The 20,851-nt window shown below is 46.0% G+C and overlaps 3 protein-coding genes across 3 annotated transcripts in view; 1 reads left to right on the forward strand and 2 right to left on the reverse strand.

Annotated features, from left to right (window-relative positions):
* NUP88 (nucleoporin 88) overlaps window positions 1-6,631 on the reverse strand; it is a 30,893-nt gene extending 24,262 nt beyond the window's left edge. Inside the window, exons 1-4 of the mRNA XM_082680154.1 lie at window positions 6,136-6,631; window positions 5,451-5,869; window positions 2,695-2,864; window positions 1,807-1,932 (exon numbers count right to left, since the gene is read on the reverse strand). Of these exons, the coding sequence (XP_082536280.1) occupies window positions 1,807-1,932; window positions 2,695-2,864; window positions 5,451-5,869; window positions 6,136-6,391 (971 nt within the window). The 5' untranslated portion in view covers window positions 6,392-6,631. The remainder of the gene's footprint in view (window positions 1-1,806; window positions 1,933-2,694; window positions 2,865-5,450; window positions 5,870-6,135) is intronic.
* On the forward strand, window positions 6,582-13,321 carry RPAIN (RPA interacting protein; the record flags this gene model as incomplete). Its single annotated transcript, XM_082679464.1, has 8 exons — window positions 6,582-6,662; window positions 6,753-6,866; window positions 8,244-8,414; window positions 9,436-9,496; window positions 11,487-11,598; window positions 11,748-11,811; window positions 12,836-12,976; window positions 13,292-13,321. The coding sequence occupies 8 exons, from the start codon at window positions 6,582-6,584 to the stop codon at window positions 13,319-13,321; spliced, it is 774 nt and encodes a 257-aa protein (XP_082535590.1).
* A 179-nt stretch (window positions 13,322-13,500) lies between these two features.
* Window positions 13,501-18,460, reverse strand: C1QBP (complement C1q binding protein). Its single transcript, XM_082680156.1, has 6 exons — window positions 18,133-18,460; window positions 17,366-17,516; window positions 15,590-15,683; window positions 14,372-14,467; window positions 14,003-14,125; window positions 13,501-13,865 (listed from the first exon to the last, which is right to left on the reverse strand). Exons 1-6 carry the CDS (start codon window positions 18,353-18,355, stop codon window positions 13,716-13,718), a joined length of 837 nt encoding a protein of 278 aa, XP_082536282.1. The 5' UTR covers window positions 18,356-18,460; the 3' UTR covers window positions 13,501-13,715.
* Between the last annotated feature and the right edge of the window lie 2,391 nt (window positions 18,461-20,851).

The following is a 20,851-nucleotide window of genomic DNA, read 5'->3' on the forward strand; positions in this document are numbered from 1 at the left end:
AACTGTCAATAGGGTCAAAGCTTAGGAAAAGAGAAGTGTTAAATACCCAATATTTTAAAAGGAATCTTTAATAACTGAGGCCAGATACCTCCTTTAGGGCTTAATGTGAGGAAGACCTAGACCTACACTATCCCCTCACAATCTCCTTTTCCAGCTTACAAAAGACAGAAGGTGTCAAGAGTCCTTAAGAGTATGGTACGATGTCTGGAATGTGAGGGTCCTCCTTCTTTCTTTACCCCCAACTGCAGAACCAAATGGGTGGATAGGAAAGGCCCTAAAAGAACCAGCCAGATTTAGGGGTACCTGTAATAAGGGGAAACGGGTATCTCATTTTCTAGCTGAATGCCAGATGTGTTGTCAAAAACTACAGGCCACCAAGGCAAGGGAATTCTTGGGTGATTCTGACATGTCATATCCTAGGGTTGGGGGCATGAGAACACTCTATGGTATCTACTCCAAGCATGGAAATTTCTGAAGGAGGTAGGCTGAGACAACGTAAGAAAGGACATAGTGTAGTATGCCCAGTTCTGTAGCCCTTGGAGGGCAGGGAAGAAGACCTTGGCAGTTACCATGGCTCCATACGAAAAACCACACCGGTTAGGTCGAGAAGGCAGGAGACACCAAGTTTAGGGATATTCCATCTTGACAGAGGGTTCAGGGCATGGACAGTTGGTAGAGCCAATGGGAAACAGAGCTCCTGAGTGGTGGAGGGAGCTGAAGGCCAAACACTGCCCCTGAAAAAACCACACACCCATCTATGCAGAGACTATCACATCAATGGAGGCCACTAGCAGCTGAGGGAACTAGATTAAACCAGGAGGGATATGCCCCCTGCCCTTCACTGATGGACAACCAGTTAGGTAAGATGTATGCCTCAGCTAGCACACTCTCTTTACCCCACCATTGAGGAGTCAGACCCAGAGGAAGGAGGAACAGCTCTCCGCCTTACACTTCACCCCCTACCTCAAGGTGCTTGGGTAGAAAGAAGAGTCAAAGAGCAGATCATGCCCTCTCCACTCATTTCAGATCCCTCAAGGTCTGACCTGTGATAGGACCAGGATATAGTTTTGAAGTGGATTTGAGATCAGAGTTTTAAACTGAACAGACTAAGTTTTAATAACTAAAAGTAACCAGAAATCTACGAGATCTGTGTAAGAAGCCCTTAAAGGATCAACCATTCAGCAGTAAAAGAAGATTTGGTAGAGCACAGTCAAAGCAGTGATTAGAAAAAATAAAACTGCAGGTATCTGTACATCAGTCAGTCTCCCCAACAAACTTTTTACATAAGGCAGATCCAGAAAGTTAACTGATAATAGAGATCTCTGTAGGATTAGGGCATTTAATCATACAATGCAAAACCTGGAAGGGGCTTTAGTAAATGATCAGATGAAACCTGCTCATTTGACAAACTGGAAATTGAGGTGCCCAAGTTTTTAACATCCCAAAGACAGAAGTGGCACTGGGACAAGAACTCAAATCTCTCAATTCCCAATTAAATTATCTTTCCCCTATGCTACATTACCTCCAAAAGAGTGACACAGTGAAAACAGCTTTAGGGAGATTATCTTAATAGGTCAGATTGGGAAAGTAGAGACTGGAGGTAGGACCAGTTGAGAGGGAATAACAGTAATTAAGGCACGTAAGTTAGGGCAGCTGGACGATTCTTACACGATTGAGAATGGGTAACAACAGCCATCAGATAAAGCTTTCCAACATCTACTGACCCATTTAGTGGTACTCTGAGCTATTAACTGGCAACCAGAAAGAGAATCTTCCCACTCACAAAGCTGTAAGAAAAAAATGTACCTTATTACATTGTCTGATGTTAACAGCACTATGTGGGGGTCCAGCATCTCACTCGGATACCAGGCAGCATGCTTTAGAGTCAGAGAGGTAGAACTGGTGAAAAATCTCTCAGCAACGGGAGTGGTGCTAAAATAAAGACAGCAATTTCCCAAAACCTGGATGAAAAAGCTTCTAAAGGAAAACCTATCTTAACACTCTTTGCTCTTCTTTCCTTCAAATTCCTTTCTTATAAATCTTGCTGAGACAGCATTTAAAGCATCTACCAACCAACATCAAAGAATCAAATTTAAAATATTTTCTAAATTGTAGAGTATATTATACTGTACTTTACAAGTGATTTTACATACAGTATCTTACTTGATCCTTTTAGTAACTTTGTAAGGAAACTACAAGGGCAGCTATTATCACTCCTATTGTGGAAATGAGGAAACAGATTTAAAAAGGAAACACTTTTAAGGAGGCCCAACCTATGAGTTGTGGAGCTAAAGATGGGTTTCTACCTTATATTCTTTTCAGATGTTTCAGACTCTCATTTTTCAGGATTAATTGGAAAAGAAAAAAAATACAACAATAAAACTTAGTTACACTTATGAGAAAACTGTCTGGCTCACAGTTAATAACTGCTTTTAAAACATCTTATTTCAACCTACTTGAAAAAACAGCCTGACTTCCAATGAGACAGCAATGTGATAATTTAGGCAGAATAAAAGTACAACCCCACATATACTGTAAACACTGTTATCACAAGAAGCCAGTGTGCAGACCATCCGGAGTATGATGTTTCAATAGTAGCAGAGTAAACATACCTTAAGAACCACTGGTCTTAAGCAATTTTTTGCATGTATTACAAAATTATACAGATAAACACTAAATGGAAATACAACTTACCTACAATTCACTGTTGATTTTCCACCTTCAAATTCAGAATTCTTCCCCCACCTCTTAGGTAATTCTAATATCATAAGTCCTTTTATTCCTATAAGCGCTACATGATGTTGTGCTGGACTTAACAAGACTTGATAGATTTCAAACAGGGGCGGATTTATGCAAAGCAATCTCTGAAAATTAAAGCAAACTAGTCAAAATAGTTAATTTTAATGCAAATATATATGGCAGTTACTTGAAAGCACAGCTCCACTTTAGTTTTCTATAACTGTAGTTTAATGAAACATTCTGGGTAAGTACTAACACCTCAGCCATTACCTGATGAAATATTTTTTAACTATTTAGATTGGAATATTATATAAAATGCACCAGGTTTTCCTACTTTGACAAATACTACATATAATTCCCTTTTTACAATCAAACTCCAGACTACCACTTCAGTGTCAAATCTCCACCATTCCCCACCTGTACTTTATACTCCAATCAGATTAACTTGTATTTCTGGGAAATCATCATACTTTGTTATGTCTCTGTGTCTCTGTACAACTATTCTTCCTGCAATGCCCTCATTTTTCTTTTTTAGCTGGCTAAAACATTCTTGGAGACTCAGTTCCTATGCACTTTCCTCCCAAGAAGATATCCCTGACCTTCTGGCTAGGAACTAATGCATCTTTTCTGTGCTCCTAGAGCACACCCTAGATAATTCTATAATAGTACTTATCACCCTGCATTCTAATTATCCTTTTACCTGCTCATCCCACACAACTATGAATTACCTGAGCTCTGTGTCTTTCCTCTCTGTATCTTCGGCATAGTTTATGGCATGTTGCTAACTAACTCTCAATATATGTTTTAATGACCAGACAAATGAAGAACTCATAAGTACTAGTAAATGATAATTACTGTTATAAATAGTACAGTAAGATAGAGAATGGCTTCAAGAGCTTCTGCAACTAAAATACTGCTTTACTGAAGCAGATTTGACATTGAACAGTGATATTTTCAGGGGATTCTGTTAAGCTGTTTGTCTCATATGCCCTCAAAAAAAAAAAAGTACTTCTATTTCTTCTCTCATGAGTGTCTCGAATTCCCATTTTCTTTTCTTTCTATTTTCAGTAATAAACCATGAGATTACCAATGTATTGCTTATCCTTATGTATAGAGAATCACCCTAAATCAAAATCTTTTTAGACAAGACTGTTGAATATAATATGATTTCAATTGTTCCTGATGTAAGTCTGAAGTTTCTTTGTTTTTGTTCTTAGCTGCCCTTTGCTGATTCTAATCAAACTGTTTTTTCTCCAGTCAGTGGTTCTTCCCTTCTTTTCCCATCTTCTTCCTATTTATTCTAATGATCTACCTCAAATCAGACCACCTTTCTCCTGTTATGCATACAATCTAACCTAATTACCTAGGTCACCTGTGATAATCACATAATTTACGTGGGCTTTTTTTGTTTGGTTTGTTTTTTTGTTTGATTTGGTTTGGTTTTCAAGGTTACTATTCATGTTTTCATTTCACTGAAAGTTGCAATTCATGCTAAACTGCTTCCTTGTCTATCTCTGAGTTTTTGACATTTGGAGGACTGAAGGTCATTCAGACAGTTATCAATATGTACTGAGGGTTTATATGTTCCAAGCACACTGAAGTACTGGGGATACAAAACTAAGTAAGGCGGACACAACCCCTGCCTTGGTGCTTGCACTCCAGAAAAGAAGTCAGACAATAAATTAACAAGTATAAATAATTTAATCATGACTGTGCTAAATTCTGCATAGCAATATAGGGTGCTATTGTTAATACTGTGTGCCGAGCATCTAACACTTACTCTTAGAAGCTAAAATTTTACAGTCAGTAGTTTGTGGGCTTGTGACCTGTTTTCAAAACTGCAGAAACAATGCCAGCACCTTATTCAAATCATTTCTCATCAGCAAGAATCAAACAATGGCACACGACATATGTATGCCATATGTTAGAATGGGGGCCAAGTTTTCTTATTTTGTAATCTTTAAAAGACGCGAATCGGCTTATTACAAATAACCGCTTCCATAAAGCAATGTTTAATCACAAGAAGTCCGTAGTACTTTCTGATCACACCTACTTTCACATGCTGTTGGCTTCTCAAGAAGCCAGCAAAAATCCCTTTCAGCTCTGGAGATGGCCCAATTTTTTGAAAGAGCTAGCAGGGGATTCCTCCTCCATGTCAGGCAAGAAGCTCGTTGCTTTCAAACCAACGACCCGACGTAATGCTCTCAACAACCCCAAGAGAAAGTTAGGACTGTCCCTATTATTTTATGAGCGTGACGTCATGACATCGGATTCTCGGAACCAACCTCCTAAAAAGAGCGAGTGCACCCACACTCTTAAGCCTCTTACCCCTGCTTTGTTTTTCTTCAGAGCACCTGCGCCACAGATGTTTTACTGTTACTCCACGGTCTCTCCCTTCCTCCCAGACCCCGCGAATTTAAGCATCTGGAGCGCAGGCGTTCCTATAACAGTATCCGGCGCAGTGGCAGAGTCAACGAACATATGTGGAAGGAGTGAAATATGCGTAGGGAGGGTTCAAAAGGTTCTGCGGCCACGCTACAGCGAATGAAAATGACTTTTCCAGTCGCAGCTGGACGCCCCCCAAAAGGACGTCTGCTCACCCTCGCACAGCACCCCTCCCAGCAGACGAAAACCAGCCAGGATGGGAAGGGGACGTAAAGGCTCCTTCAGATCCCAGCTGAGGGTCATTTTCCAGATCAGCCTGGCCGTACCTGGTACTGGGAGAGGGAGGACTCCTCACCGGCGCCGCTGGGGTCCCGAAGGCGCACGACTAAGAAGGAGCTGCCTTCTCCGTCCCATAAGAAGAGCTCTCCGCCGAGGCCCAAGACCAGGTTTCTCGTCAGCAAGTGCGGCGGCAGGGGCGGCGGCGAAGGCAAAGAAGCCGGCTTCTCGGCTGCGGCTGGGCTCTGGTTTTTCCGTCCTTCCCGGAGCCGCAAGAACACGGCATGGTCAGGGAGCCAGGCCTGCCACAGCTCACCGTCTCCCGCGGCTCCTTCGGCGGCCGCCATCTTGGCCCAACAGCTCTCGTCAGCCCAGTTGCTCAGCCCGCCGCTGAGGGCAGCCAATTCGCTTCCAGCCGTCCACTGCTTCGGCCAGTCATCGAGCAGGGAGCCCGGAAGCCCGAGCAGGGCTAGGGGAGGGGCGGGGCGAAGGTGAGGCCAGCCCATCAGGTAGCGTCATTGCCAAAGCAAAGCCAATCACCAGTCAAGCCTATTCTGAAGCCAAAGGGGGCGGGACGAGAAGTTCAACATGCCAGTGCCTGCTTAGAGAAAGCTTTGGGGTTGCGGGAAGTCTAGTAGCTGGGGGTAAAGCGCCTGAGACCTGTGTATCAGATTGCTTATAGGACACCTCCACCTGGATAAACCTAAACATCTAAAACCTTCCCTCAAGACTTACCTCCCTCAATCCAGGTTGGGCAGACCTCACAAATGTCACTTCTTTTTGTTTGTTTGTTTTTTGCGGTACGCGGGCCTCTCACTGTTGTGGCCTCTCCCGTTGCGGAGCACAGGCTCCGGACGCGCAGGCTCAGCGGCCATGGCTCACGGGCCCAGCCGCTCCGCGGCATGTGGGATCCTCCCAGACCGGGGCACGAACCCGTGTCCCCTGCATCGGCAGGCGGACTCTCAACCACTGCGCCACCAGGGAAGCCCATAAATGGCACTTCTTTAGTCACCCATTCTGGGATTGTCCAAGCCTGTCTCCGAGTGGGGCCGGCCGGAAGGACAACGCTTCCCAGAATTCCCTACGATCTGGTGCGACCAGCACCCAGGAACTACAACTCCCAGGATTCTGCACGCGCCCCGGGGGCGGGGCCTTCTGGCGGCGACTCCCGCGAAAAGGAGATGGCAGAGGGGTCAGGGTCTCGGCATCGCTCGCTGTATAAACTGGTGGGCTCGCCGCCTTGGAAAGAGGCTTTCAGGCAGGTGAGTGTGGGGTTTGGAAAGCCTTGGCCGGGCTGTCGTCACTCCCCTAGTCCGTCCCGGCAACCGCTCTCCTCCGTGCTTTTCTCTCAGCCCCGCCGGGTGAAGCAGGTGTCCGTGGAGGTGGACCTGAAACCCGAGCCTCTCGCCTGTAGGTCCGGGCCTCGGCCACCGCCCGGCCACTTCCTGGAGTTTCTGTTCCTCTGGGTGTGGCATTGCCCAGGCCGGGCCGGGCCCAGGAAGCCTTCCTTTTGGACTCGGGTTTGCTTTCCGTGTGATGTGTGATCGCGACCGCACCGCTACATCTCTACGGTGGCACCACCATCACCCGCTGATGTCGGGTTGGTGGACACCAGAGAGGCACCTTGTACACTCACCGCAAGCGAGAGAGACGTTATGTCTATTCCACAGAGGAATAGAATAATTAGACATTATTTCTAATCCCGGAAATTATTTCTCTTCCTATTCCAAACTATTTCTTCTGAGCCTCCGTCACTAAGTCTTAGCAGGGTTGTAGCCTACGGTCAGTTCTGACCTATCCTGAGCTCAGTCTGGTTCCTGTAAGTACTATAGCCTGTCTTTCTAGTAATCTCTGAAGTAGTGGATATATCCCAGGAAAATAATCTGATGCTAGAAATGACTGTCGACAGCACGATTTCTCAATCCTGGTTCTTGACATTTTGAAGACGATAGTTCTTTGTTGTGGGGTGCTGTTCTAGGATTGCAGAATGTTTAGCAGCCTCCCTGGCCCCTACTTACTAGATGTCAATAATCCTACAGCTAGAGCTGTGACAACCAAAAATGTCTCCAGTCATTGCCACATGTCCCCTAGGGGACAAGATTGCCTGAAGTTGAGAAACATCATACAGGATGGCGGCTACCAGCATCATATCGAGAGTAGCAAGAATTAGGAAGCGGGACTTCCTGGTGGCGCAGTGGTTAAGAATCTGCCTGCCACTGCAGGGGACATGGGTTCAAGCCCTGGTCCTGGAAGATCCCACATGCCACAGAGCAGCTAAGCCCGTGGACCACAACTACTGAGCAGACGTGCCACAACTACTGAAGCCCATGTGCCTAGAGCCCATGCTCTGCAACAAGAGAAGCCACCACAATGGGAAGCCCATGCACCGCAACGAAGAGTAGCCTCCGCTCACCACAACTAGAGAAAGCCAGTGTGCAGCAATGAAGACCCAATGCAGCCAAAAATAAATAAATTAAATAAATAAATTTATTTAAAAACAAAACACAAAAAAAAGAATTAGGAAGCAAACTAAGTGTCCTGTTAGCACAGTGGATGCTGTGCTATTATCAGCCAACCATTAAGCAAGCTAGCATTAAAGATAGACTATGAAATATGTCAATCTGGAAATACGTGACCCAAGCATTGTAATTTCACCCATCTACACGTGGATAAGGGCTGGAGAGGAAGGTGCCAAAATGACAATAGTTGGGATTAGAGTTGAAATTCTGTGTCTATAAAATTCCTTTAATGTTTTAACAACTAATCTAAGAGGTGTTTTTTGTTTGTTTGTTTTTGACGGAATTGCCTTTTCTGCCCCCTCACCTCTTTCTCCTTCTTCCAAGGGATGCCTGGAGAGAATGAGAAACAGCCGGGACAGGCTCCTAAACAAATATCGCCAGGCTGGAGGCAATATGTCAGGAGGAGCTCAGAACACCTTTCTAGTGCAGGAGGTGATGGAAGAAGAGTGGAATGCTTTGCAGTCGGCGGAGAGCCGGCCAGAGGCCTTGGCTCAGGTCAGGCTGGGATATGTGTTTTTAGCACCAAGGATGCCAGTGTCCTCTCTCTGCCTATTTCCCCAAGTCCTCTAAACCCATCCACCCTCCAGCCCCCGATCGGGATTCTAACGGCCTTTCACCCAGGTTCTTCTACCTTTAACGTTAGACTCTTCTAGATTAATTAATGGTTCATAAATACCGGGCTGTCGACCTGCTGCATCATTGCATCATAATCACTTCTGAAACTGAAAAGAAAGAAATTTCACTCATTGGCTGCCCCCCTGGAGCTTTTGATTCAGTAGGCCTGAGCCAGGAATCTCTCTTTAAAAAGGTCTCCAGGAACTTTCTTGTTCTAATCTCAGGCAGGGTTAGGAACTGGGTGTGGATAGGAGACCATTTACCATGTATCAGGAAGAGCACTGGATTGGAAGTCAGTAGTTCTGGAATTCTGATCCTGGTTTTGCTGTTGACTCTTAACTCTGCCTCTTTGAGCTTCGGTTTCCCCATTTGTAAGATGAAGAAGATAATGTTGTCGGTGTTGTGAGGACAGTATAAGAAACATGTGGCAAACTACTCTGAGAACATCAAGGCTCTCTGTAATAAAGAGGCGTTCTTTGGTGCCTTCTACGCGTCCTACATTGTGCCAAATATCTGAGTTACATAATCACAATGAGTGCGCACAATAACCCTCTCAGGTGGGTTTTATTCCCACTTTACAGAGGCCTGAAATGAGGTTGACAGAGGTTAGGAAGTTTCTAATGGTCACAGAGCTTTAGCAGAGCCATATACTTAGCTGCTACCCTATACTGTCTCCCCCAAATGTGGTACCATTATTTTGTCACTGGCTGGTTTCATCATCTGTTGATGCCCTTCTCAGCATGGCCACATTACCGCATTGTCGGCACATTCTACAGAAGGACTGGGTTGATTTCCTCAGTTAAATCTGTGTTCTTCAAGCCAGCCTCCAAGTGTGAATCATTGTGGGTCTTGCCAGCTGATCATAACTTCAAACCTCTGCTGACCCTACTTTCTCTTGCAGTTGGAGGAGCCGCTGGACCTGGCCGTGCTGGAGGAAATCCAACAGGAGCTGATTGATCAAGGTGAAGTCTAAGAATAGTTCTTCCTGCCTATATCTCTAGCTGCTCTAATGCTGACGCATTTTTCTGAACAGAATGTTTTTAACTCATTATTTCCATCTTCAGTCGAGTGTCTAGAAGTCTCTGTTTTTCCTCTAAGGTCTTGGCTGTCTGTCTTCCCAATAATAATAGTCATTGTTTCCAGGCCTTGTGCTCAGACCTCTCCTTCCATGCTATGGTTCTCTCCTTATGATGCCCCTACCAGGTAGCGTGAGACAGAAGAGAGTGGTGTCTAACACAGGTTGCACAGCTGGTGGTGGAGTTGGGAAGTAAAGTCAGTGTTGTGAATCCAGTTCCCGTGTCTATTCTATGCGACAGTACCTCTCTGTTAATAGATTGGTAGTAATCCTGTCATCTTACAGGATAGTGCATGATCAGATCTCTTGCGCTACCTAATTTAAGTACCTTCTCTTGTATCTTTTCTTTACTGACTCCCCAGGGTCTTGTGAGCGTCCCCTTCCTGCGGAATCATAGCACCACAGAGTGCGTAAGTTAGCACCTTATATAATTAAGTCATTTATCTCACATAGCCCTATCTTGATTAGGCTTAGTTTTTATCATCTGTTAGAGATAACAGACTTGACTCTGTAAAACTACAAAACTATTTGTAGGCTTAAATAATACGTGTAGACTTCGAGCAGTGCCTGGCATATAGGAAGTTTTCAATACACAATAGCTATTATCTTGAGGACGCAAGAGCATGAACTCTTGGCCTAGACTGCTAAGATTCACTTCTCAGCTTTACCACTTTAACTTGTGTGGCGCCGGGCAAAGCACTTAATCTCCCTGTGCCTGTTTCTTCATCTTTAAAATAAGGAAGTAGTAGTGAAGAAGTTAATATATATAAAGAACTTAAAACAGCATTTGACACATAGTGCTATGCAAACGTTAGTTATTATGATTGGTGTGTTGACTCCAGTTAGACTGTATATTCCTTGATTTTAATTCTTTTTTCTTTTTGATTGATTTTCTCTTTACCCTCACCTGCAAAACCTATCTTAGTGGTGAAACACAGGACTCACTAAATATTTCTCTTGGGGTATATTTAATTTAAAAACCTGCAGTGATAAGAATTTGCTGTGTTCTGCCATACTCAGTCCTAAGGAACCCTCTAGAATAGAGGTTGGCAAACTTTCTGTGAGGGGCCAGATAGTAAACATTCAGGCTATTGCAGCTACTTGGTTCTGCTGTTGTAGTGTGAAAACAGCTATAGCCCACACATAAACCAAATGAGCGTGGCTGTTCCATTACAACTTTACTTAAAAAATGGAAGGTGGGGGACTTCCCTGGCGGTCCAGTGGTTAAGACGCCACGCTTCCACTGCAGGGGCACGGGTTCAATCCCTGGTCGGGAAACTAAGATCCTGCATGCCCTGTGACATGGCCAAAAATGTTTTAAAAATTAAAAACGTTAGGTGGGCTGGAATGGCCTGTGGTTTGCTGACCCCTGCTCCAAAGCCTAGATGGTGAGCTCATCAAGAGCAGGGACCAGCCTTCTTCATCTTTGTACCCCAGGCCTACTAAGTACTAGGGCTTGTTGCATGTTTGCTACACACGTTCTGAACAACACAGAGCCTGAGTCTGTGGACACTGGCGAACATCTCACCTTAGACTCAGCCAGGTGGGCCTGGCGTCCGAAGCCGTCAGCGTCCGCGTTCTCCAGCCGCCCCTGGGACCCTGCCACTCTTCATCTCTGCCACTGTGGCCTCTGGAGATGGGTGTGAAAGTTGTCTCTTTGTCTCTTAGCCTCATCACTTCACAAGGAGAGGACAGACAGGAGGGGAAAGATCCAACAAGATGAAGCCTGAGCAGTAAATATCTAGTGATTGGTAGTGTGATTTTGCCCGCATTTTTCTCTTGTGTGGATGGTGCCTTTGAAAGTGAAGCTTAGCACTCAGGACAGGGTGACCCAGGTGACGTGCGGTGAAACACGCCAGCTGTCCTTTGCCTTGCAGAACAGTCCATCATCAGTGAGTACGAGAAGAGCTTGCAGTTTGATGAAAAGTGTCTCAGCGTCATGCTGGCTGAGTGGGAAGCAAACTCCCTCATCTGTCCTGTGTGTGCAAAGTAAGAGTTTTCACAACCTTTTCAGCATTATTTGTTCCCACCCCACACTCCAAGGTGAGTGGAATTTCCCCCCAAATCTATTATCTGGGAAGGTTGGGGGATCCAGGTCTGCTGGCCGTAATGCTCTGGGATCCCAATTCTGCTTCCAGGTACAATCTGAGAATAGCAAGCGGTGTGGTCATGTGTCATTGTGGCCTGTACATCCCATCTCATGTGAGTGTTCCTCACACAGATCGTGTCACCTCTGCACACACCTCTTCCCAACTTCATGTTCAGTTCACACTGGTAGCTTGCAGTCATCCATGGTGAGAATACAGACAGCATATCTGTGAGGTACTTATTAATGTACCGCTGCTTAAGAGCTTTATAGAAAGCCCAGTTTAGAACTGGAAACACTTGTATCTGATTTACATAAAAATTTTCCATATATGAAGACACAGCTGTATGTCAGTGGTCTTAAAATATAGGCGCCCTCTTATCTGACATGATGTGGCTAAAAGTCTGCCAGTTCATTGAAGTGGTAAGTTATACAAATGAAACATTTTATAGGAAGTTTTAAACGTACACTTATTTGCCAGTTCTTGAGCGAGGCTCTGATTGGAGAGCTGAGGGTTTTTTTTGTTTTTGTTTTTTATAAACTGCTCTTAAAGCGCATAGTCTAGCATTTCCTGTTTTGTTTCTGTAAGTGCATCAAGAAGCTGAGTGCACTTCAGGATTTTTCCTCCCCATCTTTTACCTAATTCAACACCTTTTTTTTTTTAGGGACTCATCTTTTTGACTGTTCCTTCAATATTCCACTTATCACAAAAACATAACTTTGTTTCATTCTCTTATTTCATTGGTTTACATAGTAGATAATTAAGTCAGTCAGTTACAATAGCAAGTTCAGTTAGCACAGAGGCAGAACCAAGCAGCACTGGCTCTTGGTAAGGATACACTTGGCTGGTAGAGGCAGAAACACAGGGAGGCTGGGAAGCCTCCCAGCCCTGGACGTTCCTGGTGCGGTGAGCATGAGTGTTCAGGGCAGGAGTGGAGAGCGCTGGTCCATCTGGAGAGGCGGTCAGATGGACGTTATTTAAGAGATCCTCTCAGCATGATCGTGAGCGTTTCTAAAGGTCCGAGGAATCAGGCCATCACAGCAAGCCAGTTACAGGATGGTGTGAGGAATCGGGATTTTCAGCCTGTTGACTATGAGACGACTGAGGTTAGCTTGTAGTTTAACTTTTCTGCTTTTCAGTCTCCAGGGGTGACAGAGCAAAAGTTTCGCGCCTGTTTAGAAGACAGCGTGAATGAGCACAGTGCATGTTGTCCCCACACGCCGGCATTTTCCGTCACTGAAGGAACAGAGGAAAAGCCCAGTCTTCTCATGAGCTGTCTGGTACGCCTCCCACAGGACCCAGTGGTAAAAGCGGGTCGGTGGTTGGTTTTATTCCCACCCTGGTAGAAATAGCTTACAAAGAGGTAAATGTTTAAAAATGCAGTTTATTCTCTGAGGAACTTTACTTGCATAGAAAAGTGAAGTCACTTCAGTTAAAAAGGCCAGTCATTCCCCGAAAGGGGAGGGACAGAGGCAGCCCAGCTCGTGGAAGGAGCAGCATAAATGTCATTACTGGTTGCAACTTTTAACCACATATTGAGATTGCTTTTGTAACTGGAATATAATTCAAGCTAACTTTTTTCTGTTTAAATTCAGGCTTGTGATACTTGGACTGTGATCCTCTAGAGCCAGCCCTGATGCACACGATCTACTGGGTTGGAAACAAGTTGTGTCTTGAGAAGGGTCCTTGTAAATACAAATCTGTCATTTATAACTTATTTTGTATTAAAACGTTTCAAAGTTTTCTCTGCTTTGTGTTTCGTAATGCAGGTTGAAAGGGAAGGAGTAGAAATAGAAAAGACCAATCACCTTGGAGATTTTATTGTCCATCATTTTGTTATACAAAAATCTAGAAATAACAGGTTTGTAGAGAATAAATGGTAAATCAGTGGCAACAGAAATAAGTTAATATTGAATTACTTTCCATGATATTGGGATGAAAACCATGTCAAAGCACGTGGGTCTGGCTTCACTGGCCAAAGCCTGCCGTAAAATTAAGGTGTTTGGCAGCTCGTCTTCTCTATTGGCTTTTGACAAAACCTTTGAGGTCTTCGAGAAACGTAATGTACTCCTGGTGCTCCAAGGCTGTGCTGAGCTCTACCAACTCATCAGCGAAAGTGTTGTCCACCCCTCGGTCCGCAAGGAAATCCATTAGGTGGTCGTATAAGCCCTAAAAGGAGAAACATTGGTTAAAAAAAAAAAAGAAGGCGGCACCCGAGACACTTATTAAGATGCTTCTTTGTGTGGCCTTGGACTAGACCCTCCCCTGCAAGGCCCAAGGGCACCATCACCTTATCGAGCACTCACCCAGTCCAGGGAATCTGTGCTGAGCGTGTAATTCGTGTCCTTCCAGTCAGAATCGCCAGTGGACTGAAAGCTCACTTCCTTGATGGAGAAAATGTCACTCTGGTCCTCCTCTTCTTGTCCAATCTGACAAGAGACAATATTTGGGGAAAACTGAAAGGTTTCCCAGGACAAGCCAGACTCGTGCAAAGAAAAGGGACTATTTATAGCTTGAAACTCAGATTTTAACCATGCTCCCTCACCACCCCCACCCCAGTCTTCCCAGTTTTGCTGGTCTAAGCTAGAGAATGTTAGTATCAGCTAAATGGGACCAGGAAGGTCCCCAGGAGGCCCTCCTTGTCCCCAGGGCTGCCAGCACTCCAGTCTACATACCTCATCTTCTGGAAAGTGACAGTCCAGCACAAGGGCCTTGTTGCTACCATCCTTTACAACTTCAACCACAAAATTGGGAGTGGACGTCAATTCAGGCTGGGGAAACAAGAACGAGTCAGTAAATGTCTCTGTTGGCAGGGGTCTGGACCGAAGGTCTCAGTTCAGGGGGTCTGATGGCCACTGCTACGCTATGGTGTTCCCAAATAAGGAGCCTAGGATCTTTTAACACAGAGTATTAAAGCCATGTACCAGCTTGTTCAGACAGACTGGGCTGAACCCACCCTGTGGATCCTTTCTAGAGTTGTAGACTATGTTTTGGATGGCAGAGTATCATATATTTAGTACAGCATTTCACTTCTATTAGCCACGCTACTTGTTTAAAGAACGTACAAGGTTACATATTAGAACCTAATACGTACTAGGCTCTAACCTAATTCTACAAGGTTAGAATCAGGAACTCTGAACTCCAGCCCCAGCGAGAGTGGCCTTTTTCTACATCCATACACTACAAAGCTGGCCTAAAGCTCCAAAATCCCTTCCCAGCTGCTTCGGGATCTGCCTCTATTACAGCCCAGGACCGGAGGCTGGTGCCTCTGGCTAAAGCACAGCAACCCCCCCTTTGAGGGTGAGCCAGCCAGTGTGTGTGTGTTGGGGGCGGGGCGGTCCTAGTGCTGGGCCAGCGCTCCAGGGAGCTGAGCTGGGTCGTGAGACAATACCATGCCAACCCAGCCAGAAAGCCTGGGGACCCTGTGGCCCTCTCACTGGCTGGTTTCTAGGCTGGGCACACTGCTTCCTAAAATGTTTGAAGACTGAGCACCGTCCAGGTCCAAGCAAGAAGGGCAGCACCTTAAGGCGAAGTCTCTGACGCCCCTGCCTGGGACGTGTGAGAGCACTCCTCACTTGGAAACACTCCAAATGATAATTTCCCTCCTGATCATGGGAAGGGTTAAGACAGTTTCAACTCCTCTCTATTAAGTGAACACAGGGCAAATTATAAAGCCTAAGCCTAAAGGTAACAATTTACTTCGCCCTGGGAAAGAAAAGGGGCCACACAGTCTGGTGCTCTACAAGAAAAGGCCCAAGGATGGCTGTCCTTTGCCTTCTCTCCTAGTGCTAAGAGAATTTAAACAAAACAAAAACCAATGCTCCTTCTGCAAGCCCCCAGAACAGCCCGTGGGAAGGCGGCGGCACAGGCTGGTCACAGTGTTACAGACTTGCCTCCTGTTCTTCAACCTTCTGCCCTTCAGAGGGCCCCTCCTCCCCATCATATGCAGGTGGGATGCTGTTGTTAATGTTGAAAGTGACGGTGACCCTAGAAAGGCAAGAGAAAACACAACAGAGGATGTCCTCTTAACTGAGAAGTAGATACTGAGGCTTGCTACAGTTAAAACTGCTGAAACAATGCACCTCTGATCTGCAGAACTTCCAAAATGCGGGTGCCTGCATCCCACCCACAGATAGATTCAGCAGGTCTGAAGTGGGCCTACTATGTGTTGGCTGCTGGAAGTCAATTAGGCACTTGTTCCTCAGCCAAATACAGTCATGTGGGGGCTCCTGTCACCAGGCTGGCATCCAGGGCTCACTGCCAACCTGTGTCCACTGGCCACCTCCTGGCCACAGCCACCTGACACTGCCACCCTCGTCTTTCCAGGGCACCTTCCAGTGCTGAGCAGCTGAGAAGCTGGGGGCAGGGGGCAGAAGCCTCCTTTAAAAGCTTTTCTCCATTAGAAGAAAATCTGCCCGAGAGGAAGGGAAGAAGGAGCGCTGGAGGGCTGTGGCATCAGCTGAGGATGGAGAGCAGCCCCGGCCCCATGGAGTGGGGCCTCACAAAGAGCAACACTTGCTGGGGAGCTCCCTGGTGGTCCGGTGGTTAGGACTCAGCGCTTTCCCTGCCGTGGCCTGGGTTCAATCCCTGGATGGGGAACTAGGATCCTGCAAGACACAGGGCACCGCCAAAAAAATAAAAGAACATGCTGCAGGACAGGCTCATTCCTCAGAGCAGTTGTGGGAAGTTTTATAATCACAAAGCAGGCCACAAACACCAACTAATGACGATCTTCAGTTGCAAGAACCTTCACCTGACGTATCACGTTCCAAAATTTGAATCTAAAGTTGAGAGATCTGGAACGAGCACTGCTGGGTTGCAGACAACAGTGCACTGTAGCCACTCCCCTCTGGAGCTGTGCTAACTGGCCGCCTTGCCGGTTTGAGGTTTGAGGTTCAGCCACAAAATCTGTCTAATCTGCAACAGTGCAGACCAAGCTGACGCCTGGGCACAGAAATGCAGTTATGTTCATTAGCACATTACTTATAATGGCCCCAAACTGCCTATGACTTACCCCAGGAAAGTGGTTTAGGTCACGTTACAGAATACATGATTGACCTATGAAGGGAAAAACACTACACCACCAAAACAAAACAAAAAACCCAGAACCCTACTTCACAGCATATACAAAAATTCACTCAAAGTAGATCACAAACAGCTTATGCAGGTCAAAGTCTTCCCATCCTTCTCACGGTGACCCTTACTACACGGCAACCTCACCCTTATCTTGCTTTCTCAACTATAAACAGAGTAGGAGCTTTGTGTTCCTCAGCCAGAGCCTGTAGTATAGTAAGTCAGCATTGCAAATCTGAGATTCTGTCGGTGATGTGAGAATTTCTGAATTTGCGTGCATAGATTTAGGCAAGGCACAGCCTCCCTCACCAGCAAGGGTTTAGCGACTGACGCCTCTACTGGTCCAGTAGGCTCCCAGCGACTTGGCTTCGGTGCTACTTGCTTACCATCTCCGTATTAACTACCACAGCACATAAGTGTGCAGTGAATGAACGACCTGGAGCTTACGAAATTATCCAAATGAATCCTACAATCTCTCGGAAACCACATGTCTGTTAAGTACCTACCTTAACTAAAGGCTGTTGTGGATAAGTCAGGGCAGGTCCTGCAGGGTCATGGATTTGGTTCCCTGGAGTCCATAGGCCCCTGGTACTTACCTTTCTCCAGCAACTTTCTGCACTAATTTGGCTTCTGTCCCATTCACTTCCAGCGCCCAACCTCCAGACATCTTGGGGAGAGACTTATACTTCTGTATCTTCTTTTCCTCCTTAATCTCATCATTGAGGAATTCAACAAAAGCTTTGTCCCCTACAATGGAAATAAGTTACAGAAAGAGCCAATCAGTCTAAAACGGAAAATGACCCAGGTTACTACAACCAGAGACCTGTATTTGGGCTGTTTCTAATACTTCTGCTATTAACGGTGGCTCTGGGAACTTAACCCAACTCATATCCATTAAGCCTCAGTTTCCTCATCTGTAAAAATGCCGTAAGCTATCAGTGGGAAGCTGAGCTCGCATTCTGGTAAAGTGATTCCCAACAATGAACTCCTTACCACGTTTCAAAATAAAGTAAGAAAAATTCGCCATTACCCTCTTTCACTTGCCAACAGACAACACCACACTACTCCCAACCGCGACCTTGGGCTTTCGCAAAGTTCCATTTTCGAGAGACTGAGAATAGAGTCGGCCTCCAGGGCTTCTTTACAGCATCTCTCCCCGCAGAGTAAAACAGAGGTGGGGGAAGACGGGAAACGCGATCACGCGTGGGTTTAACCCGCTGGTCACCGATCAGTGGGAGAATGTTCTGGACTTCAGGGGCGGTTCCGGGCTGTCCACGCGTGGTCTACACCTCCTCGTCCCGGATTCCCCACCCCACCCAGGCCCTGGCCCCTCACGCCCTCGGCCCACGTGCACGAGTCTTACCTTCGGTGTGCAGTCCGCCGCAGCCGCAGCCGCAGCCGCAGGGCCCCCAAGGCCGCAGGAGACCGGGCAACTGCACCGACCCCGCGCGCACGCTCAGCAGCCCAAAGGGCCGGGCGCACGGCCTAGACGCGGGCTGCAGCAGCGGCAGGGAGGGCGCGGCGGCGCGGATGCCAGCGACAGCGGTGCCCAGGACGCGGGGCACGCAGCGCAGCAGCGGCAGCATTTCTGCAGCGGAGGCGGAGGCAGAGGCGGCGGCGGACACGTGCGGCTACGAAAGACGACTCTCGGCAAGAGCGACGACTCTTCGCCACTGCGCCCTCTGGATCTAGGGACGTCGCCGGAAGTCCCGCCCCCTCCCCGGGAAGTGCTTCCGCGCCGCCGCTTTGCAGACCGAAGGCACAGCGGGCGGGAATGCGTCCTCTGCTGGTGGCCTCCCGGGGAGGCCTGGAATCCGATTCCTGAACTTCTTTTTTTTTTTTTTTTTTTTTTTTTTTTTTTTTTTTTTTTTTTTTTTTGCGTTATGTGGGCCTCTCACTGTCGTGGCCTCTCTCGTTGCGGAGCACAGGCTCCGGACGTGCTGGCTCAGCGGCCATGGCTCATGGGCCCAGCCGCTCCGCGGGATGTGGGATCCTCCCGGACCGGGGCACGAACCCACGTCCCCTGCATCGGCAGATGGACCCTCAACCACTACGCCACCAGGGAAGCCCTCCTGAACTTCTTTAGCTGAGTCGGCTTGAGTCTGGCGTCCCAGGCTTGCTGTTTAATTGGCCAAAATCCGTTCTCTCCAGTGGCTGCTTACACTCTCCAAATTTCCATCTCCTGTTCTCAAGCACGGCCAGGCTTTCTATGACTTCGTGGAATGCACTCTTGCCACCACCAACTCCCAAAGACCAGCCTCCGGGATCACCTCCCATAAGAGGCCTTCCTGGAACTTCCTCCTCTCTTCCCTGAAAAACAGACTCATGCCTGTGCGACCCGGTCCCTGTGCTTCATTCTTTTCTCAGCAGAAACCTCCTGGCACTGCTGGCTTACCTGGCAGCTGACCCTCACCCCCACCAGACCCGGAGCTCCTAAAGGTAAGAGCCCTGGTTAATTCCTGCAACCCTCCAACCTTACACCCAGGTTCTGATGGGATATTATTTTTCTGGGAGCAAGAAGCCACAGCTTACATTAAATTTAGGTTAAGAACTAATGTTCCTACCTTACCAGGACACATACGATATATAAGGTAGCAAGAAAGTAAGTCTTCCCAAATCAAGTGGCAAAGATATACTTAATATATTCTAAACAGCATTCTGTGAATAAGGGAAAGGAGACCCAAGAAAGAAGCCTCACACATGTACAAGATTCACTTTTAATGGACTTGATAGTCATGTGCAAATCTGAGCATTATATACAAGAGCCAGTGCTTCTTTAGAGCTATCTCTGTTTGAACAAGAACAGACTCTCAAAATACAACATAAACCTGAACCAACTAGATTTTTTTTTGCTGCAAGTTATAATATTCTGATCAAATAAAATATAATAAAATTCTTGCTTCCCCACAGGTGCAGTGTTTCCTTCTATGCACAAGGAATGGTATCTTAGATGCCTGGCCACAGTTCTAAGCATTTCTTCACAGCTGGATTAAGTGGATTTATGCATCACAGTACATAACCTGTCTTATCCACAGAGCAAAAACCTGTCTCCATTCTGGCATCTCTTTACCAAAGGTTTTTACCAAGAACTGGGTGTTGGCAGTTCTTAGATCTATGCTGCTCTGGGGGTTTCACACTCCATGATTACTAGAAGCAGAAGACAAACATCTGAGGCATGGGATCTGCTTGGAGTGCATCTATTTACATGAAGCTGCTCAAGGGAGCTAGTGATTCACCTAGATATGGATTTCACAGGTTGGAAAAAAGGTGGCACACCACTGGAGATTGTAGGATTGAAAAGAGAAGCTCAAGGTTAGATTGCAACATCACTGTGAAACATTTAACTTTCTTAAGAAAGTTTAAAGTGTACTTATCTATCCCCTGCAGCTCAATGTAAACAACCACGTATTTCTTTGTAGTAATACGGAGAGTCAGACCGGCTTTTCCAATCTGATTTAATCCCTGAGCAGCTATGTTAAAAGTTAACTTTTTAAAAAGCCCAATAAAAAACTACTGTATGAAAACTCTACCAGAATGTTAGTGACAAACATATTTCTGTACAGAAACATAGACGCTATTTACCCCTTAATTCCTGCCAGAAAAAATATACATTTCCTGAAACGGTTCAGGTACTTGAGCTGGACATAAATGATTAAAAGCTAAATTTTACTTGCCCCAGAGAATACCTCTATATAATTTGCTGAGGAACATAATAAATTACCCCACTCCTAATTTTTTACCAGCAGGATGAACGTTTTATTAAAAATACAATATTTTCTTTTACCAATACCTTTTGAACATTTTATTAAAAATTGTATTTTCTTTTACCAATACCTTTTGAACCCTAAACATCCTAGGCCTCTATTAAGTAAAGGAATAACCAAAACACTGCACATGTGTGTTCTGACCAATTAAGCAAAATAAAAGGGCTAAATCTTGGCATCTTCTAGGGCATAGCATTCTCTGGGGAAAGATTATTTGCTTTTGATAATTAAATAGCTAAGAAGGACTTTTGGTGTCTTTTCCCTCCTCAAAATATGAAAACAGGAAGAGACTGTGGAGACCCTCTAATCCCCTCTGAC

Source organism: Grampus griseus, assembly GCF_964374135.1.
Source record: "Grampus griseus genome assembly, chromosome: 20".
Classification (NCBI taxonomy): domain Eukaryota; kingdom Metazoa; phylum Chordata; class Mammalia; order Artiodactyla; family Delphinidae; genus Grampus; species Grampus griseus.